We start from the raw sequence: 20333 nt of genomic DNA on the forward strand, positions 1-20333 counted from the left end.
TTTTTTCTGTTTGACTTAATTTTTTGAAGAAACATACAATATGTACAACAACCCAGTTTATATATTAAATAGTGTTATATTGAAATGATACAGTTTTAAATATAAGAAAATGGAAAAGAAATATCAGGTTCTAAAATCCTGCCCCCGCCAAGCGGTGGTGGTGGTGGCACACGCCTGTAATCCCAGCACTCTGGGAGGCAGAGGCAGGCAGATTTCTGAGTTCGAGGCCAGTCTGGTCTACAGAGTGAGCTCCAGGACAACAGCCAGGGCTACACAGAGAAACCCTGTCTCGAAAAAACCAAATCCAAAAAACCAAAAAAAAAAAAAAAAAAAAAAAAAAAACCCCAAAACAAAAAAACCCCAAAACTAAAATCCTGCCCCCAAAACCAACCAAGCAAAAATCTTTAAAATAAGTCACTGTGAAAATATAATCAGTGACTTGTCATTCCAAATGGAATTAAAAAGCCCAACTTTCTTTCTTTCTCTATCTCTTTCTCTCTCTTCTCTTTCTTCCTTCTTTCCTTCCTTCCTTTTTTTTTTTTTTTTTTTTTTTTTTTTTGAGAAGGTTTTTATTGTGAGTAAGAGAAAAACATCCAGAGGCAGCTGGGAAAGTCCAGAGGAGTGAATAAGAGAAACATACCGGGAAAGAGAGAAAGCCCAACTTTCAAAATCACTGCCTCAAGAAAATAATAATTGTTAGATTTTGTAGCTTGTCTTAGTTACTTTGTGGGTTCTTCTTTCTTCCAACCTTCTCCACCCTTTTTTCTTCTACACTTTCAACTCCCTTTCACATAATAGAGAAAACAGCACAGAGAGGAAAGGAGATCCCTTAATAAAATCAGGGGCCAGAAAGGGGTGATATTATTGTTAGGCTACTTCCTGTTGATTAGGGGCTTTGAGTTCCCTGGGGCAAGGTTGATCTTCAATGTCAGGATATATATTTTTTATCTTCTTGTTTCTTCTTTGCACAGGACTACTTAACAAACCATGACAATGACCAACTCACAACCCATCCTGTCAGGGTCCTAGCATCTATATACCCTTAAAAAAAGTCCCCAGAATTCCAAATGTCACAAACTTACAGAAATATCTATAGCTGGCAAAAATCACACCCCTGCCTGAGCATGAGGTAAATCATAGTCTGCTGCTGTGGACCATCTGAAGCAGCCCATATCCTATACCTAGGATTAAAATGAAAACATATTCTTATATTTCTGTGTTTTTAAAAGAAACAAAAATTCCAGGTTTCTCATTACAGGATTCTGTTGGAGTGTAAAAATGGTTCTTGCTACTTAAGTATCTAGAAACTTTATGTTTTTATAATACTAGAGAAATTACATAGTCAAAACATTGCAGTTCATGACATACAGTAGCCTGGAATCTGAGCCAGTGCTCAGATTCTGGTGTGCTATGGCAGCATTGGGAATGCAGAAGGCGCATGTATTTAAGAACCAAAGCTTTAGTGAAATCATGAGATGCACGGTGGGTGAGTGTTGCCAGACAGATTCATTACCATTTATGTCTAATTTAATTTTTGTTCACTGAGTACTCAGAAAGGTCTTACTATTGTAAATTTGAGGGGACCCCCGCCATTCAATTAAATCCCATGAGAGTTCATGATCTACAGTTTAAGATAAGGTCTTCAGACAGAAAAGAACTTGACACAATGTACACTTAAAACACTCAGGGATTTGATGAAGCCTAAGTAAATTCCTATAAAACAACAACAACAAAATCTTGGACTGTGGATGTTGCCCAGTGGTGCAGTGTCTGGCATCCAGTACCACAAAAACAAAAAAACAATCAAAGACAAAATGAAAATGACCAAAGTCAAATAAAGTAGCTTCCCTTGCTTCTGAAAGCTGAGAGGCTATTGGTGAGATGTCCTGTTCTGTATTATTTTCATCACATAAAAGATACGGGAACAGCAGCACTGCTGACTACCGAACGGATTTATAGCAAATTTCTTAGTTTATTTAAAATTGGGTCATGAACACCTGTCTTGTCAATTTGAATTGTTATACCTGTCAGCGTTTTTAACTGGAAGGCAAAGAAATTGTAAACTAAAAGCAGAAAGATGAATATATTAAGCTGAGTATGGTGGTCCAAGTCTTTAACTCCAGTGTTTAGGAGAGGCATGAGGATCTATATAACCAGGCTGGTCTACATAATGAGTACTAAGGATAAGGAGGGCGACATAGACTATCTAAAATTAAAAACAAAAACAAAACAAACCCCTAAAAAACATTATTAAGGAATCTGGCAGAACAGGCTACAAGTTTCTTGATAAAGATATTGCAGCTTGCTACTGATAAACCTTCAATCTTAAAACCTGGACGTAGTTGCTGGGGCTGGCATCCCTGCTTAAATAGACCCCCGACGTGTTCCTTATGGATCACATTCATTTTCTGGGTGTGAGCTAGCAAGCAGTGAACTTAGATCCCACTAAGAAGGACGACTGGAGGAGCCAACGCAGTCACTCCCGTTTCCTATAGAGAAGTTGGCCTGGGTAAGTTAAGAAATCCGTCCAACGTTTAGTTACAAAAACAAACAGAAAACCAAGTCCCCATCACAGAATAGTTCCACTGAGATACTTATCACTCCGGGCTACTCAGTGATTTAGAAACCAGTGCTCTTGTTTTAAAACAAATACTCTGAAGGGCATTCAAGTCACTTACATAGTCTTTTTCACAGAGTTAGTTCATATATCTCTATATGAACTCAAGTGTTAAGAAAGTGTGCAGGAGTTGGGAAAAGGATACGAGGGAAGGAAGGAGGGAAAGAGGGTGGTCTCAAATCTCGCGAGACCCCCTGAAGTACGGAAGCGTAGCACCGGCCAATCACGAGGGGCGTTTTCCGCGCGGTGACCGTTGCTAGGATACGCGGCGTCGCGCGGGACTCTGAGGCCTGGCTCCCCGGCTCTGCCCCGGTAAGCCGTGCGACACCGGGCCGACGCTCGCGTAGACTCCTCAGAAAGAAGTTCGCGTCGCGGGGTCCTAGCGGCGCCCCCATTCACACCGGGCAAGGTGAGAAATCTCGGCTTCCGCGCCTTCTCTCTGCGTTGATTATGGTTCTGTGGCGACCCCGACTCGCTCTAAACGGAACAAAGTCGAATTCGTGGGCTCTTGGCTGCTCTGACTGGGGGTCGGCGGCTCGGCCTGGGAAGGTCCGCACTACGCCCGGACAGACGACGCCTCAGAAAAGTCACTGCTCTGCAGGAGGGGGCGTCAGCCGGCCACGGGGGGGAAGGGCGGAGCAACCTCTGGCTTACTACGAGTCAGAATGGTTGGCTCAGGGAGGATCATGGTAGTAATAAGGAAAACAACAACGGGAAGTTTTCCCATGTAAGAACAAAATGCACAACAACTCTGCAAAATAGGGACTGCTGGCCACACGTTTGTTTTAGAGACGAGAAAACACATCCCAAAGGCATTGTGTGCCAGGTTTAGGTCGTGGTTACTGTCAGAGGTAGGCTGTGTATCCTTCCTCCTGTGCAATCAGACTGTGGGAGTACCGGCCTGCCTCCGCGACGATGGGATACGGGTCGAGGAACCCCAGAGATGGGTATTTGTTGAGAGAGCCCACCGCCCGTTTCTCTAAACACAAGTGGGACTAAGTCAGCATTTCCACTACAGTAAAGCAGTGGTAAAAAAAATTTTTTTTTAATCTTGTACATTTTCTCAGTTAACAGGAAGGCTAGAGTAAGAGTGACTAATTGTGCTGGGATTACTTTTTTTTATTTTTTTTTTAACGACTTTTGGATTTTTGACTATGGGACCTTTCTTTGCAAAGGCATCTTTGTTGATGTCTCTGTAGTTCAAAGCCATAGGGATATAGCGCTACTTGGAACAGAAAAACTCCCAAGGCTGACATTTTTTTTTTTCCTACATGAAGAGATAATGGTTTTGGTGTCCAAATGGAAAATTGCAGTCAACAAGTGAACATTCAGAATTAGTGCTTGGTTTGAATGACAGAATTGTAGACATTTATTTATGAAGTCTTACTACATTTGGAACTACAGTATGTAAGATTGTAGAAGCTGATGCAAAGGAAAGCCGTGGTGCTGAGCTACAGGTGTAGCTTGAATGTTTCATTTGCAGTCATAGTAACTGCTTCCTCCTCTATTCCTTCCTCCCATCACAAACATGTACCACCATACCTGATATATATTTAAAATTAAAATTGTAAGTCAAGTTAGACATATATATTTTGCCAAAAAATTATCTTTTTTTTTGAAGACAACTTAATTTTTTTCTCTTGGCGCTGGAGGATAATAGTATTTTCTCTACCACTGAACTACCTTCTGAGCCCAAATATAGTGTAATTTGGAATTTTTTTTATAGGAGGATATTAAAAGATAGTTTCTGCTTGCCACTGAATCCGATGCTGAAGATTAAAGATTCGAGCTAATTCTTGTTCCCATGGGGGAAGGAACACATAAGCAGATTCCTTCAGCTCTGTGATAGGTGCTGGGACAGAGAGCTGTGCAGGATATGTGGTAGCACACACAGCCGCCCAATAAACCCACAGAAGGTGGAGGTGCTTTAGAATAGTCATGGAGGAATTCCGAGAAAAGCCAGTGCGCAAGATGTCTGTTAGGCAAGGAGACTTGTTTAGAGGTTGATGTAATAGGCCACTTGAATTGGTGAGGCTCCACAATGGATGCCAGCACTGTGACAATAGAAAGGAAAGTGTGTGTGTGTTAAGTATTTGAAGGAATTAATGATTCCCATAATGTGAAGTGAGAGAGGAGAAATCAAGGACCAAGTTTTTGACTTGTATGAGTAGGAGGTAATATCAAGAGGAAGGGCAGATTTGGGGGATATGATAGATTTTCATTAATTATATATGTGTTTGTCTCAAAAACAATTAGACTGCATTTGAGTGGAGAAATTATTTGTATATAAAAACCTGATGTTGAGTGTATCAGGGAGATAAGAAGTTATGAATCTTTAGCCTGTTATCTGCTAAAACCTTGAATGTGTATGTAATGGTCCAAGCAGAGCTTAGAGAGAAAAAGAGAATGAGACTATGGCTGCCATTGTGTATCGCCTTTAGAACATATAAACCAAACTAGTACATCTGCTCCTGGATCAGCAGCCAATAAAAGATGAAGGAGACTGAAGAGAGAAGCAGAGTAGGCAAGTGTCCTGCTGATGATTTCACATAGAGTGCACAGCAGTCAAAGATGGCATTACATCCCTGTAATATTGACAGAGGGCATTAAATGTAGTTGTAGACATCTAGAAGGTAGTGAAATAAGCTACTGGGGGAAGCTTGATTTCCTAAGGCAGACCTTCTGCACAGGTCAGAGGAGTTTGGAGGACGAATTAGTTTCTGTGGTTAGGAAAGAATTGAACATGACAAGAGATTGAAAAAAGTAAATTTTAAATATAGCTGCAGTAGTCAGGATAATATCTTAAGGGATAAGTGAAGTATATTATCTACATAATGGGTCAAAGAGGGCAAAACAGAATAGAGTTTACTGTTGAATGAGAAAGGGATGGCTGTTGATACTAGGGCGGGATGTTCTAGTTGGGTTTATGTGCTCTAAAGGTGATGGAGTTTATGTCCTAATTTTCTCAGATTTCTAGGGAATCAAGTTATTTGATGAGAGTGATAGGAACATGTGGGGACATGATTAAGGATTGTATACACCAAGAAGAATTCCTTGCCGTTGCAGAGATGGAATGTTGTAATGAATGTACCTCATGCTGAAGTGTACCTGTGGAGACAGAGGACAAGTTTGTAGTCAAGTTTTCTTCTTCCACTTTACGAGCCCCAGGGATTGAACGCATATCACCAAGCTTCCATGACAAGTCTTCCCACCAAAATGAGCCATTTCACTGGTCCAAATCCCATAGTTCTAAATGGCCTATTAAAGTAAAATCGAGTAAAATTAAAGCTAATTTTGACTTGCAGGAATATCTGAGAATGGCGGTGTGCAAGAAGAGAAATTATCTTGAATTGGGTCTTTGAAAGAAGGATATAATGAACTACTACTATTTTGGTGTATGAGACTTTAAAGGAAAATTGAATTTTTTTTTTTTTTATTTCCAAACAGTGGTTAAAGGGAACAATGGCCAGTAATCACAAATCATCTGCCCCTCGCCCTATTTCTCGGGGTGGAATAGGACTCACAGGAAGACCTCCTTCTGGGATAAGACCCCCGTCTGGCAATGTTCGAGTGGCGACTGCAGTAAGTTGAGAATCTGCAATAATAGATTTTACTTTATTGTTCCTTTATTTTTTAAACAATATTATTATATGAAAAAATATTTTGGAAAGATGTAAAAATACAATGTGGAAGAATAAGGCCATTATCAAGGAATTATTCTTACTAATAATCATATTTTAAAGTGATAAGAATTTACTTTTTGTGGTGCTGGGATCAAACACAGAGTCTTGTACATAGTAGGCAAGAGTAAAGCTATTATAACTAAAATTGTGCAGTGTGTTAGGATCAAAATCAAATGAGATAAAATAGACAAGAATCAGAATTAAGCATTTGTAAGAATATTATTAGCAATATGGCATTTCTAATTAGTTAAAAAACACATAGAATATTATTGAGACTCTGCCTAAACCTAATGAATTCTTAAAGCAAGTTTTTGTTTCTTCCTGTATCATTTATTAAGCTTACAAAGAGTATAGAAACTTGATATTTTAAACAGTTTATAGCCAGGCGGTGGTGGTGCACGCCTTTAATCCCAGCACTTGGGAAGCAGAGGCAGGCGGATTTCTGAGTTCGAGCCCAGCCTGGTCTACAGAGTGAGTTCCAGGATAGTCAGGGCTACACAGAGAAACCCTGTCTCAAAAAAAAAAAAAAAAAAAAAAAAAAAAAAAATTAAACAGTTTATAACTGGTAGAGGAAAATATTCATAATTTATATAAACGTGACAAGTCTGAGGGCTTTCTAATGATGATGAAAAAAAAACAAATACCTGAAAATATTTTTAGTTTTCATATTTGAATTTATAAAAATTGAAGATTCTATTAAAAAATGGAAAGAAATGATAAACTTTCTGTATGTACAGTTGATAACTTTTTAAAAACTGAGACAAAGCTATCAGTGAACGCCTTTAATCGCTGCACTTGGGAGGCAGAGGCAGGTATATCTCTGTCAGTTCCAGTCTAGCCAGATCTACAGAGCAAGTTCCAGAATAACTACAACTACACTGAGCAACTATGTCTCAAAAAACCAGAGCAGGAGAGAGAGAGGGAGAGGGAGGGAGAGAGAGAGGGGGAGAGAGGGGGAGGGAGGAAGGGAGGGAGGGAAGGAGGGAGGGAGGGAAGAAAGGAGGGAGGGAGAAAAAGGGAGGGAAGGAGAGAGGGAAGGAGAGAAAGGGAGGGAGGGAGTGAGAGAGAGAGGGAAGGAAGGAAGGAGGGAGAGGGGGAGAGAGATGGAGGGAGAGAGAGGGAGGAAAGGAGGGAGAGAGAGAGGGGGGAGGGAAGGAGGGAGGGAAAAAAGGAGGGAGGGAGGAAGGGAGAGAAAGGGAGGGAGGGAGGGAGGGAGAGAGAGAGAGAGCCTAATATAGACTGAGGGAGCAGTAAGTGGCCATAATCTTACTGGCCCTACGTTAAAAAAATTTTTTTTAGGTAGCTTTTGCTATGTAGTCTAAGCTGGCCTTGATCATGTAAATTATGTAGAGTTTTAATTTTTATAAAACTTCTTTTTATAATCTTATGCTAGTAGATATATATTGTTTTTCCTGGTTTAATAAAAGTCTAAATTTATTTCTCATTTAGATGCCACCAGCAACAGCAAGACCAGGTTCTCGTGGTGGTCCCCTAGGGACTGGTGGAGTTTTGTCATCTCAAATCAAAGTTGCTGATCGTCCTGTAACCCAACAAGGTTTGAGTGGAATGAAGACTGGCATGAAAGGTAGGTATTCATTTATTTCTTTATTTATTTTTTGTTTTTTTTCGAGATAGGGTTTCTCTGTGTAGCTCTGGCTGTCCTGGAACTCACTCTGTAGATGAGGATGGCCTCGAACTCAGAAATCCGCCTGCCTCTGCCTCCCAAGTGCCGGGATTAAAGGCATACGCCACTACCACCACCACCCAGCTGAAAGGTATTTATTTTATGAAGATGACTATATTTTGTTTTAAAACTAATATAACACATCTTAATAAATGAGAAATATAGCTTGTAGTTCTTACTTTTTGGCCTTTAAAATTGTTAGATAGCAGAATTCATGTGAAATACATTGTGAATTAGAAAGCTATGTGTTTATGTGTATGTGTGTGTGTGTGTGTGTGTGTGTATGAAACACTTTGATCTTCATTTTTCTGTTCATGGAATTTTGCTACAAATGTAAGAAATTTGAAAAAAAGTTGATTATTAGAAATTAGATTTTCATTACTATATAAGAATATTTTGAAATTTGTTTAATAGCATTCAACTTAGAATCACACTTAACTGGGCCTGTGATGTGGCTCAACAGATAAAGGCTCCTGGTGCCAAGACCAACATGATGGAAGGAAAGAACCAGCTTCTACGAGTTGTGTGCTGATTCCATACATACACCACGGCATGCACCCATACTTTTATATATTTTTTTTTTTTTGATTTTTGGATTTGGTTTTTTTCAAGACAGGGTTTCTCTGTATAGCCCTGGCTGTCCTGGAACTCACTCTGTAGATTAGGCTGGCCTCGAACTCAGAAATCCACCTGCCTCTGCCTCCCAGCAATTTAAGCATTTTAATGTAATAAAAAATTTAAATGGTACTGTTAAAACATTTATTAGTAGTTAAGAACTATTGCTGCTTTTCCTTCATTATTGTGATTAGGAAAGGAGACTGACATTATGCTTCGCTCAGGCATAATAACTTATTTATTTATTTTTGAGACTGTCTCAAAAGTAGTTGGTGGTCTTCACACTCTATGAACTCAGGATAATATTGAACTCCTGTCTTCCTACTGTAGCTCTCTCAAGTGTTGATATTCCCTTACTTGGCTCAAATTAGTTTTGCAAAATCTTCCTTTCTGGTCTGGTCCTGGAGATAGAACCTGAGACCATGTTCATAGTAGGCAAATGCCCTACGACTAAGTTATATCCTCAAACCTATTACATGGTGCTTATTTCAGGAATTTGATCAGTGTCATGCATAAGTAAAATTAAACAAGGATTAAAATGTTTAGGCTTTTTTCCTTGTGACTAATGATTTATGAGTGCTAAAGATAATCCTGAGGTACAAAGTTAATTTCAGTTACAATATAAAATAACAACAGTGATATATACATAACACTGATAAGACATTATAAGTTATATCTGGATGTTTTAAGGTAGTGTGAGGTAACATCTGAAAATACTGAAGAACTTTATTAGGGGCTTGAGCATTCCTGAATTTTATGTCTATTGTAGGCTGGTAACCAATTCTCTTAACAACTGTATTTTTATTATTTAATTTTATTATTATTATTATTTGTGTGTGTGTGTGTGTGTGAGAGAGAGAGAGAGAGAGAGAACACACATAGGGGGTTGACACATATGTGTCATAGCGCATGTGTGAAAGTCAGATGACAATTTTCTGGAGTCGGGCCTTTCCTACTGTGGGTTCCTGGGATCAAACTGAGCTGGTCAGGCTTGTGTGGCAAGCCTTTTACCCACTGAGCCATCTTGCTAACCTAACCACTTCTTAACCTTCCTAACTACTGTACCTTAATAGTATGGTATTCTTTTTAGGAGACTTAATTTTTTATAATACCATATTGCTTACTAAGTAGAAAACCATTGATCATTTAGAAGCTTTTGCTTAATTATTAATAATGTAAAAAAAAGTTAATTATTTCGTCTTTGACCTCCACATTTATACTCTGGCACGCACATGTATCCCCCCCCCACACACACACACATCATACAGTCTAATGATAATGAAATAACATTTTTAAAAAGTCCTTTTGTATTGCTCTGTTTTAAGCTTCCATAGATCTAGTTTCTACTTAGTCAGTCCTGTAGTGACTAGTTTCTTTTTAAAAAGACTGTATTTTTTATTTTAAAGTTATGTGTGTATGCGTGTACCTATGTGTGGGTTTGTGCACAGAAGTGCAGTGCCATGGAAGCCGGAAGAGGCTTTCCGATTTCCTGGAGTTACTGGCAATTGTGAATAGCACATTGTGGATGCTGGTAACTGAACTTGGTCCTCTGGAAAAGCAGAAGTGCTCTTAACCACTGAGCCATTTCTCCAGACCAGTGTCTTGTTTCTTTTTCTTTTTCTTTTTTTTTAATTTATTTATTTATTTTTACTTATTTACCTTATATCCTGCTCACTGCACCCCTCCTGGTCACCCTCCAATCCTTCCCTCATCCTCCCCTTCCCTTTTTCACTGAGCAGGGGGATATCCTCCCCCCCCACCCCCCAGCTCTTCAGGTCTTTTGAGGCTAGGCACATCCTCTCTGACTGAGGCCAGGCGAGGCAGACCAGCTTGAAAAAGATACCCCATGGACAGGCAACAGCTTTGGGATAACCCTGCTCCAGTTGTTTGAGACCCACATGAAGATCAAGCTGAACATGTCCTACATATGTGCTGGGAGGCCTAGGTCCTGCTGTGTATGTTCTTTTTTTTGGTTTTTTTTTGTTTTTTTTTTGGATTTGGTTTTTTCAAGACAGGGTTTCTCTGTGTAACCCTGGCTGTCCTGGAACTCACTCTGTAGACCAGGCTGGCCTCGAACTCAGAAATCCGCCTGCCTCTGCCTCCCAGAGTGCTGGGATTACAGGCGTGAGCCACCACCGCTGGACTGCTGTGTATGGTCTATGGTTGGTGGTTCAGACTCTGAGAGCCTCAAGGGTCCAGGGGAGTTGGAGAGTCTTGTTTGTTTACAGCCTCGCTTTTAGTCCCATCTTTGTGGTCTAAGTCCAGCCTCCTTTCTGCATGATTCTAGGATACTAGTTTTCAGTTCTTGATGTGATATATTCTGGCATTCATGAGGGAGGTCTGAGAACAGTGATTAGAACAGGGTTAGGGTTAGGTTAGGGTGATAGTGTCTGTGCTTTGGACTTGTTGTTTGTTATATTGGTTATTAATATTTACATCAAAAACTTTTTTTTTAGGTCCCCAGAGGCAAATTTTAGATAAATCTTACTATCTTGGACTTCTTAGGTATGTAAACTAAGTATTTTTTTAATGCATGACTTTGACGTTTTAGTTGTGGTATTTATTACAATAATTATTTACCTTTTTTATTCTAAGAATAAGTTTGTATTCTAACACAATTTCTAGTTAATAGGCTGTACTGCATGATAATACAGTTAGATTGAAATTTGTGTGGTACAGGGAGGTACATGTATGTGTGTATTGTTATACATGTCTGGACTGATATTCATATACTTAACTGGATAGTCGTGGGTGCAGGAGAACAACCTTGAGTGTCACTTTTCAGACACTGTCCACTTTTGTTTTTGAGACAGGATCTCTTTGCTACCTTTGAGCTTACTAAGGAGGCTAGATAGGATGCTGCCTGTTGAACCTCAGTGATCCTCCTGTTCCTGCCTCCCCAGGGTGGGATTACAGGCATGGGTCAGCAAACCCAGCTGTTTTACATGGGTTCTGCCAATTGGACTCAGGTCCTTGTACATGCAAGGCGAGTATGTTACCAACTAAACTGTCTAGCCCTAGGCTGAGATTTTGTGTTTTTATATAGTTTCGTGTATGAAAGCTATACATTTTGTCTCAGTCTGTTTGTGCTGCCATAATAAAATACCCAAGACTGGTTAAGTTATAAATTTCAAGAATTTATTTGTCATATATTATAGAAGTTGGGAAATCTTAAGATTAAAGTACTAGGAGGTTTGGTTTCTGTTTAGTGTCTGTTCCTTACAGCTGACATATTCTTTCTACCTTTACATTATGAAAGAGAAAAACGAGGCCAACGTAGCTCCTTCGAGTCCTTTTTTAAGGCACTAACACTTGTGAAATACTCTTCATGGCCTAATTAGAAACTGAAAGGCTCAATTTATTTCACACATGTGCAGGCATGTGTGCATGTGTAGAGTGGCTTGAGACTGGGTCTTTCTACATTGCCCTGACTGTCCTAGAACACATTCTGTAGACCAGGCTGACCTTGAACTCAGAAATCCACCTGCCTCTGCCAAGTGCTAGGATTAAAGGTGTGTACCACCACTGCCTGGCTAAGGCTTAATTTCTTAATACTGTTGAGGATTAAATTTCAATGTGAATTTTAGAGGGAACAAAAACAATTCTATCATATCGGATTCATTTTTTCAGGAAGTAATAATCTTTTATGCTTTTTTAGGGTTATTTCAAGTTATTATTCATATGGTTGAAATATCACTGATTGTAGTATAAAGAAAGGAAAGAAATGTGTATTTATAATACCTTAATTATTACAGAAATTTATATAAGTATGAATTTGGTCATTTGTTAAAAACTTTCCCTAATTTTAATTAATTTATAAGCCCATTTTGGGTATTTTGAGTCAGGGTCTTACTTTATAGCTTCAGCTATCCTGGAACTCATTAGATAGACCAGGCTGTCTCAACTCACAGAGAATCTACCTACCTCTGCCTCTTGAGTGCTGGGATTAAAGGTATGTGTCTCATGTCTGGCTTTAGGCCTTTTAATGAGATCTCTAAATGAAGAACTTTAAAGGAAATGTACCATTTTATTTTATTTTATTTTATTTTTAAAGATTTATTTATTTCTTATATGTAAGTACACTGTAGCTGCTTTTAGAAACTCCAGAAGAGGGTGTCAGATCTCATTACAGATGGTTGTGAGCCACCATGTAGTTGCTGGGATTTGAACTCCAGACCTTCGAAAGAGCAGTCAGTGCTCTTAACCGCTGAGCCATCTCTCCAACCTAACACCATTTTAATTTTATGTGTTTGAATGTTATACATGCATATATGTAATTATGGCATGTGTATACTCTTTGCCTATGGAACTCAGAAGAGGGCATTGGATCTCCTGGATCTGGAGTTACAAATGGTTATGAGCTGCCTGCCATATGGGTGCTGGGAAATGAACTCTGTTCTTACCTACTAAGCTACCCCTAATCCCTCTATAAAGAAAATAAATTAATGTGTCTCTACCTAATATTTTTCTTTAGTTGTCCTAGTGATGTGTCTCTGTTTTCCTTTGGTTTTTGGTTTTGCTTGTGTTTTTTGAGACAGTGTCTCATTCTGTAGCACTAGCTGATTTGAAACTCACTGTGTAGCCTAGGCTGTCTTCCATCTTGCATTGACCTTCCTGCCTCTGCCTCCCCTGCATGTTGAGAGCAAAGTGTGTACTACAGTGCCTGGCCTGTTTATCTTTTTTAATGACTAGAGACTCTGTGACAGTTATTTTTTCTCATTTACTCAGTGGAATAAGATGAGATAGTTTCCATTCTTAGTCACACAAACTCCTGAAACTATTCTTTGTAAATGAATTTGATATTGTTATACATTTATGAAAAATCTATTTATTAGGAGTCTTTTATGAGTTAGAAGCATTTCTGAATTTCTTTCTTTTCAATTAGGAGCAAAATAAGTGAACTTACAACTGAAATTAATAAACTTCAGAAAGAAATAGAAATGTACAACCAAGAAAATTCAGTGTATTTGTCATATGAAAAGAGGTGAGTAATCTTACAGTTAAAACATACATGATCTTTATTAGGGCTGCATACCTCTAAATATCAATCCAGTATTCATTCACTATTATGAACATAATTTATTGAATATTTACATACCATCTGTACAGTTCTTAATATTAATATGTTTTTGTATTTATGAATGCATTTTTCTTGTTTATAGGGCAGAAACATTAGCTGTTGAAATTAAAGATTTCCAAGGACAACTAGCAGACTACAACATGGTATTCCTTTTTTCTCAGAGAATTTCTCATAATTTTTTTTTTTTGACACTTAAAAATATTTTTTTAGGATGCTGGAGAGATGGTTTAGCAGTTAAGAGCACTGACTGCTATTCCAGAAGTCTTGAGTTTAATTTCTAGCAACTACATGGTGGCTCAGAACCATCTGTAATGGGATCCAATGTTGTCTTTTTGTGTGTCTTAAGTTAAGACAGTGACAGTGTACTCACATTTATAAAATAAATCTTAATTTTTTTAAAAAAAAATACTAAGGAATATATCAATCTATTCTTGTGAATAATTGGAACTATAAAAATATAGAAATTAAATTACTCATCTCTTCTTCATTTCTTTCCCAAGAAATAACTTGACTTAACATATTAATAGGAATTCTTCCAATTTTGTTTGCATCTTAAAATTATTTTAAAATACATTTATTGTACTGTTTATTTATTTACTTGTCTGTGTCTGGCCTCCAGACACATTCATGAAGGTTGGAGGACAACTTGTACGACTCACTTTTCTTCTATACAGGAATCAAATACAGGTCACCTGCTGTATTAAAAAGTATCATTACCTGCTGAGCCATCTTGCATACCGCCCATCCCCTTTAAAGACATATATAAATTATATACAAGATTTTTCCTATAAATACTTAAATAGTAATTTTTAAAAAGCATTTCATTTATGAATTATTTCATTGCTTTAAAAACACCTTTTACCTTGCTAAGAAGTGTTGTGATTATGAAACTTAAATAATTTTGTAGCATACAGATTACCTCCATTTGTATGTTTAATTTTATGCACATTCTGTCAAAATACAGTATTTGTGTAAAAATAGTTTCATGAAGGATGTTTCCCCCGATGGACAGTCATCTTGGTAATGCTGATAATGGCCCGTCCTTGGAGTAACACTACCTCCAAGGAAGTCCTAGTACCAGAATTTTCTAATTTGTTACATACATTAAACAATTCTGGTGCATTGAGTTGATGAAGTGGCAAGCTTTTGTTGATTAGGCAAATTATGATATAACTAGTTGATATTGTTAATACTTTCCAATGAGATGTTTCTAATTATAGAGTACCTTGCAGTTCTTAAATTTGCTAAGCACCATTGTCTATAACAAACACTTTGAAACCCAATATTAATTAGCACTTTCTTTATGTTCTGTTTTATAATATTATTTCTTTATAGATCTTGTTTTATTTTTAATTATATATATATATATATATATATGTGTGTGTGCACACATGAATGCAATACCCTCAGAGGCCAAAAGAGGATGAGGGTGTTGTATCCCTTCACCTGGGGCTTTAGGTAGTTAAAGCTGTCTGATGTGGGTTCAAGGAGCTGAACTCACATCCTCTGTGAGAGCAGTGAATGTTTTGAACTGCTGTGCCATCTTTTTAGCACCTAATGTCCTACTTTAAATATGAGAAAATTAGAGATTCTTTTTTAATGAAAACTTAAGATTTTGTAAAATTTTAAATATTAAATTAAATTATGTTAAATATTAAATATTAAACATTAAATGTTAAATATTTTTACTTATGTATTAGGTAAATATGAAATGTCAAAGAATAAATTAAAAACTAACATAATTAAAAATGTTAATAAAATGTAAAACATGCTCTTTATGGGTTTAATAAGTAATATTTGTTGAAGGGAAAGAAGTTAATTAGTGATATGATATATATGTACCATTCAAGTATTTTAGGTCTTACTACCATAAGACCTAAACATTTGTAATTTATGTTACAAATACAAAAAAGTATTACATTTTAAAATATAAAGTATAGATTAGCATGTTATATATATAACAGTAAAGCTTATTAGTTTTTATCATCAACTATACCTAAATAGTTTTTGGAATATTTTGATTAGTTGTTTTGACTAGTTTGACCTTTTATTTAATAAAAACCAATTCTCCCCTCACCAAAAAAAAAACCAAAAAGAATCCCACAGTTGAAAACATTCCTCAAAAACAACAAAATTCTGCCATAGTGCTTTAATTCCAACACTCCAGAGGCAGAGGCACTCCTGAGTTCCAGACTAGCCTGGTCTGAATAGCAAGTTCCAGGACAGCCAGGATTATATAGTGAGACCTCTTAAAAAAAACTACACACACACAGACACACACACACACACACACACACACTAAAATTCTGGCTCTGCTACTTCCTCAATTTCTTTAAAACGTGGACTGTAATATATACTTGATAGAGTACTATGAAAACTGAATCAATACAGATACCTGTTCCTGAGCAGCATTTGGGACTAGGTAAAGCTGTGCTGTTACTCGCTGATACCATTCCTTCACTTAAGGGTTCATGTAAGGCTTAATGTACTGTGTATGCTTTGTTCTGGTTTGTTTTGTTTTTTTTTTTTTTTTGTTTTAATTTTTAGGGTAAGAAAGTTGTTTTATATTTTTACTATTATATATTTGTAAAACAGTTAATATTTTCCAGAAGAGGAAAAAAATACAAGTGGCAGATAATTTTCAAAGCTGCTTTTTTCTGTTTAAGACTTTTCTTTATAAACTTGGTCTTTTCAGAGCAGGCAGAGTATGTTTTTTTTTTTTTTTTTTTTGGTTTTTTGGATTTGGTTTTTTCAAGACAGGGTTTCTCTGTATAGCCCTGGCTGTCCTGGAACTCACTCTGTAGACTAGGCTATCCTCCAACTCAGAAATCCGCCTGCCTCTGCCTCCCAGAGTGCTGGGATTACAGGCGTACACCACCACCGCCTGGCTAGAGTATGGTCTTAAAGGGACAGTATTTCATTATTTCTCACATTTTTACACAAAACATTTAGTTTACTTATTGAACAGATGATGAGTATGTTTAGTTTTTCATTGTAACTTACTATTTTTTCTTAGAAAATAAGATATGTGGTAGGATTGACACTGAATTGACTAGCTAATTATAAAAATAAGTATGTATATTAAGACTTACAAGGCTAACAAAATGGTGCTTTTTTAATATATATTTTTTTCTTTTAGTTGGTAGATAAACTTAATACCAATACTGAAATGGAAGAAGTAATGAATGATTACAACATGGTAAGAAAATATATAAATATCAATAGCTCCATTTAAATCATATCTTCTAAAATAAAGCATTTGTTTAGAAGTAGTTTGATATAAGCAGTTATGACTCTGATCATAAATATCACAATTATTATTCAGTACCATCATTGTTCTTTTAAATCTCCTTATCCCCCTCCCAGTCCTCACCCCATTCCTTCTCACCTTGTCTCCTAGAGGATATCTGTCCCCACCCCAACCCCACCCCACCAGACCTCCCCATTCGGGCCTCAAGACTCTCCAGGGTTGGTGCAAGCGTTGGGTGTGGCTTCTCGCTGATGCCAGAGCCCGCCGTCCTCTGCTGCATATGGGTGGGGTAGGATTGGGGGGGAGGGCTCAGACCTGCTCATCAATGTTGCCTGGTTGGTGGCTCAGTGTCTGAGAGATCTCGGGGGTCCAGGTTAGTTGAGACTGCTGGTCTTATTTATAAGGTCATCCTCCTCCTTAGCTTCTTCCAGCTTTTCCCTAATTCAGCTCCAGGTGTCCCTGGCTTCTGTCCATTGTTGAGTGTAAATACCTGCATCTGACTCTTTCAGCTGCTTGTTGGGTGGAGGGCAACCTTGCTAGGCTCCTATCTATAAGCACACCATAGCATCAATAATAGTGTCAGGCCTCGGACCCTCCCCTTGAGCTGGATCACAGTTTGAGCCCCAGTCACTGGACCTCCTTTCCCTCAGTCTCTTCTTCATTTTTTGCCTGCAGTTCTATTAACAGTAAGAATTCTGGGTCAGAGCTTTTGACTGGGACTGCAGCCCCATCCCTCCTCTTGATGCCCTGCCTTTCTACTGGAGTTGGACTCTACCAGTTTCCTCTCCCCACTGTAGTGCATTTCATCTAAGGCCCCTCAACCTCCTACCTCCCGAGGTTGCCTGCTTCCATTTTTTCTGCTGGTTCTCAGGATTTCACTCCTGTTTCTCCCCAACCCCCTGGCTCCCATGCCTGATCATACCCCCTTCCCCCATGATTGCTTTCTTCTCCCTCTCAAGTGAGATTGAGACATCCCATAAAGCTCTGTTTCAACTGATCTTATACTAAGGAAGTTCCATTTATATTGCTTGGAAATATATTAGTTAACAGTATTTTGGTTTTAACTTTTTTAAATGTTTCTTTTTTAAATTTTTATTAGATATTTGCTTTATTTCAAATGTTATCCCCTTTCCTCATTATCCCTCTGAAAACCTCCTCTCCCATCCCCCTTCCCCTGCTTACCAATCCCCCCCCAATGTTTCTTTAGGTTTTAATATTTTACAAATAGAATTAAAACTCAATAGAAATACTATGTTTAAAAGTCTTCTTATAGTTTTTTAAAAATTAATTATTTAAAGTGCATGGATGTCTGTCTGCATATATGACTGTGCCCTATGCCCTCAGAGGCTAGAAAAAGAGATCACATTGCCTGAAACTAGAATAACAGATGGTTGTGAGTCCCCTTATAAGTGCTGGAAAACAAAGTTTTTTAGAAGAGCAGCTAGTGCTCTTAACTGCTGAGCTATGTCTCCAATCTCTCATAGTTTGTAATAAGAAGGAAAAGGAATGGATATGATACCAGACATAACTAATAATACTCTTTGTAAATGAGAATTTGTATTCAGTGGTCACATTAATATCTAATGAAGTTTGATTTTAAACGTTTGGATAAAGTATAACAAGATCTATAGCTTATAATTTACATGATAAAAGACTTCTATGAAAACAACATTTTTAAAAATTTTATTTTTTTCAAGACAGGATTTTCTTATGTAGCCCTGGCTATCCTGGAAATTGCTCAGTAGACCAGACTTGCCTTGAACTCAGAGATCTGTCTGTCTCTGCTTCTTGAGTGCTGAGAAAAATGACATGCCCTACTAAAATGCCTAAAACAAAACAAACCTCCCCAACTGTCCCCCACCCCGAAACAGGGTTTCTCTGTGTAGCCCTGGCTGTCCTAGAACTCACTCTGTAGACCAGGCTGGCCTTGAACTCAGAGATCCACCTGCCTCTGCCTCCCAATTGCTAGGATTGCTTTTTTGTCTTTTTTTTTTTTTTTTTTTTTTTTTTAGTAACAAAAACCCTAAAACCCCAGAATTTTTTAAATGACTTCTAAATCTAAATCTGGAGTTCTAAAATAACTTATTAAATTCTTTTTCTTTTTAAAGGTTTATTTATTTTATGTATATCAGTATACTGTAGCTGTACTGATGGTTGTGAGCCATCATGTGGTTGCTTGGAATTTGAATTCAGGGCCTCTGCTTGCTCCACTCGACTCCGCTCACTCCGACCCTGCTTGCTCTGGCCCAAAGATTTATTTATTATTATATCTAAGTACACTGTACCTGTCTTCAGACACACCAGAAGAGGGCGTCATATCTCATTACGGATGGCTATGAGCCACCATGTGGTTGCTGGGATTTGAACTCAGGACCTCTAGAAGAGCAGCCAGTGCTCTTAACCGCTCCTATTTTTTTATTTTTATAAACTTAGAAATGAGTATTATTGTTAGAAATAACAAAAACTTTGAAAATTTTTTGGTCAGTTTGTGGTATATCGATATTCAGGTCTGTATATACAGTCAGCTAGGAGTCATTAGGAAATCATGAAGGATTTAAGAATAAAATTGTGTTGGTTCTAGATTTAGCATATAACTAATCATGTATTTACTTATTTATTTATATGAGTACACTGTAGCTATTTTCAGACATATGATTGCTCTCATAGACAGTTGTGAGCTATTATGTGGTTGCTGGGAATTGGCCTCAGGATCTCTGGAAGAGCAGTCAGTTCTTTTAACTGCTGATCCATCTCTCTAGCCCCTGATCAAGAATTTATTGAATATACAGTATATTACTGAACTGCTATTTACATAAATTAAGTTTAAATTTAATTATTGGACAGATTACTAAAGTAAAATGAATTATTTTGGTATGAGCTTATGTTAATATAAGGACTGATTTATTTATCTGGTAGTATTCTTAGAGGAAAGTTGTATTTTTTTTCTAACTGGTGCATGTGGTATTGTTACGATAATCTCATTTAGATCACAACCTTTAATCTTTATAGAGAGAGACTAGTTTGGTGGTTACCCTTTTTTTAATGGATAATGTCTGTGTTAACTGTTTATACAGCTTAAAGCTCAAAATGATCGAGAAACACAAAGTATGGATGTCATATTTACCGAAAGACAAGCGTAAGTTCATATGCATAAATGAATTTTGGTATGTGGTTTAACTTGTGAATCATTTATTTCCTTATCAAATTTTAACTTTTTGTCTTATTTTGCTTTTGTTAATTGATTGTTAGATTCAGTATTTATTTCTATGTCATGTACACTGACATGCTGCCTGTGGATATGTCTTGCAAGGGCATTGGAGCCCCTGGAAGATAGCTGTGAGCTGCCATGTGAGTGCTGGGGCCTCTGGAAGAGTACCCAGTGCTCCCAGCCACTGAGCCATCTC

The 20333-nt window shown here is 37.6% G+C and overlaps 1 protein-coding gene across 1 annotated transcript in view; it reads left to right on the forward strand.

The window, feature by feature from the left end:
* Positions 1 to 2939: 2939 nt before the first annotated feature.
* Positions 2940 to 20333, forward strand: part of Ift74 (intraflagellar transport 74) — an 88044-nt gene continuing 70650 nt past the window's right edge. The window contains exons 1-8 of the mRNA XM_052176763.1: positions 2940 to 3026; positions 6065 to 6199; positions 7750 to 7885; positions 11056 to 11104; positions 13485 to 13583; positions 13762 to 13822; positions 16819 to 16878; positions 20004 to 20065. Coding sequence (XP_052032723.1) covers positions 6080 to 6199; positions 7750 to 7885; positions 11056 to 11104; positions 13485 to 13583; positions 13762 to 13822; positions 16819 to 16878; positions 20004 to 20065 — 587 coding nt within the window. The 5' untranslated portion in view covers positions 2940 to 3026; positions 6065 to 6079. The remainder of the gene's footprint in view (positions 3027 to 6064; positions 6200 to 7749; positions 7886 to 11055; positions 11105 to 13484; positions 13584 to 13761; positions 13823 to 16818; positions 16879 to 20003; positions 20066 to 20333) is intronic.

Source organism: Apodemus sylvaticus, chromosome 3 (assembly GCF_947179515.1).
Source record: "Apodemus sylvaticus chromosome 3, mApoSyl1.1, whole genome shotgun sequence".
In the NCBI taxonomy this organism is placed as follows: domain Eukaryota; kingdom Metazoa; phylum Chordata; class Mammalia; order Rodentia; family Muridae; genus Apodemus; species Apodemus sylvaticus.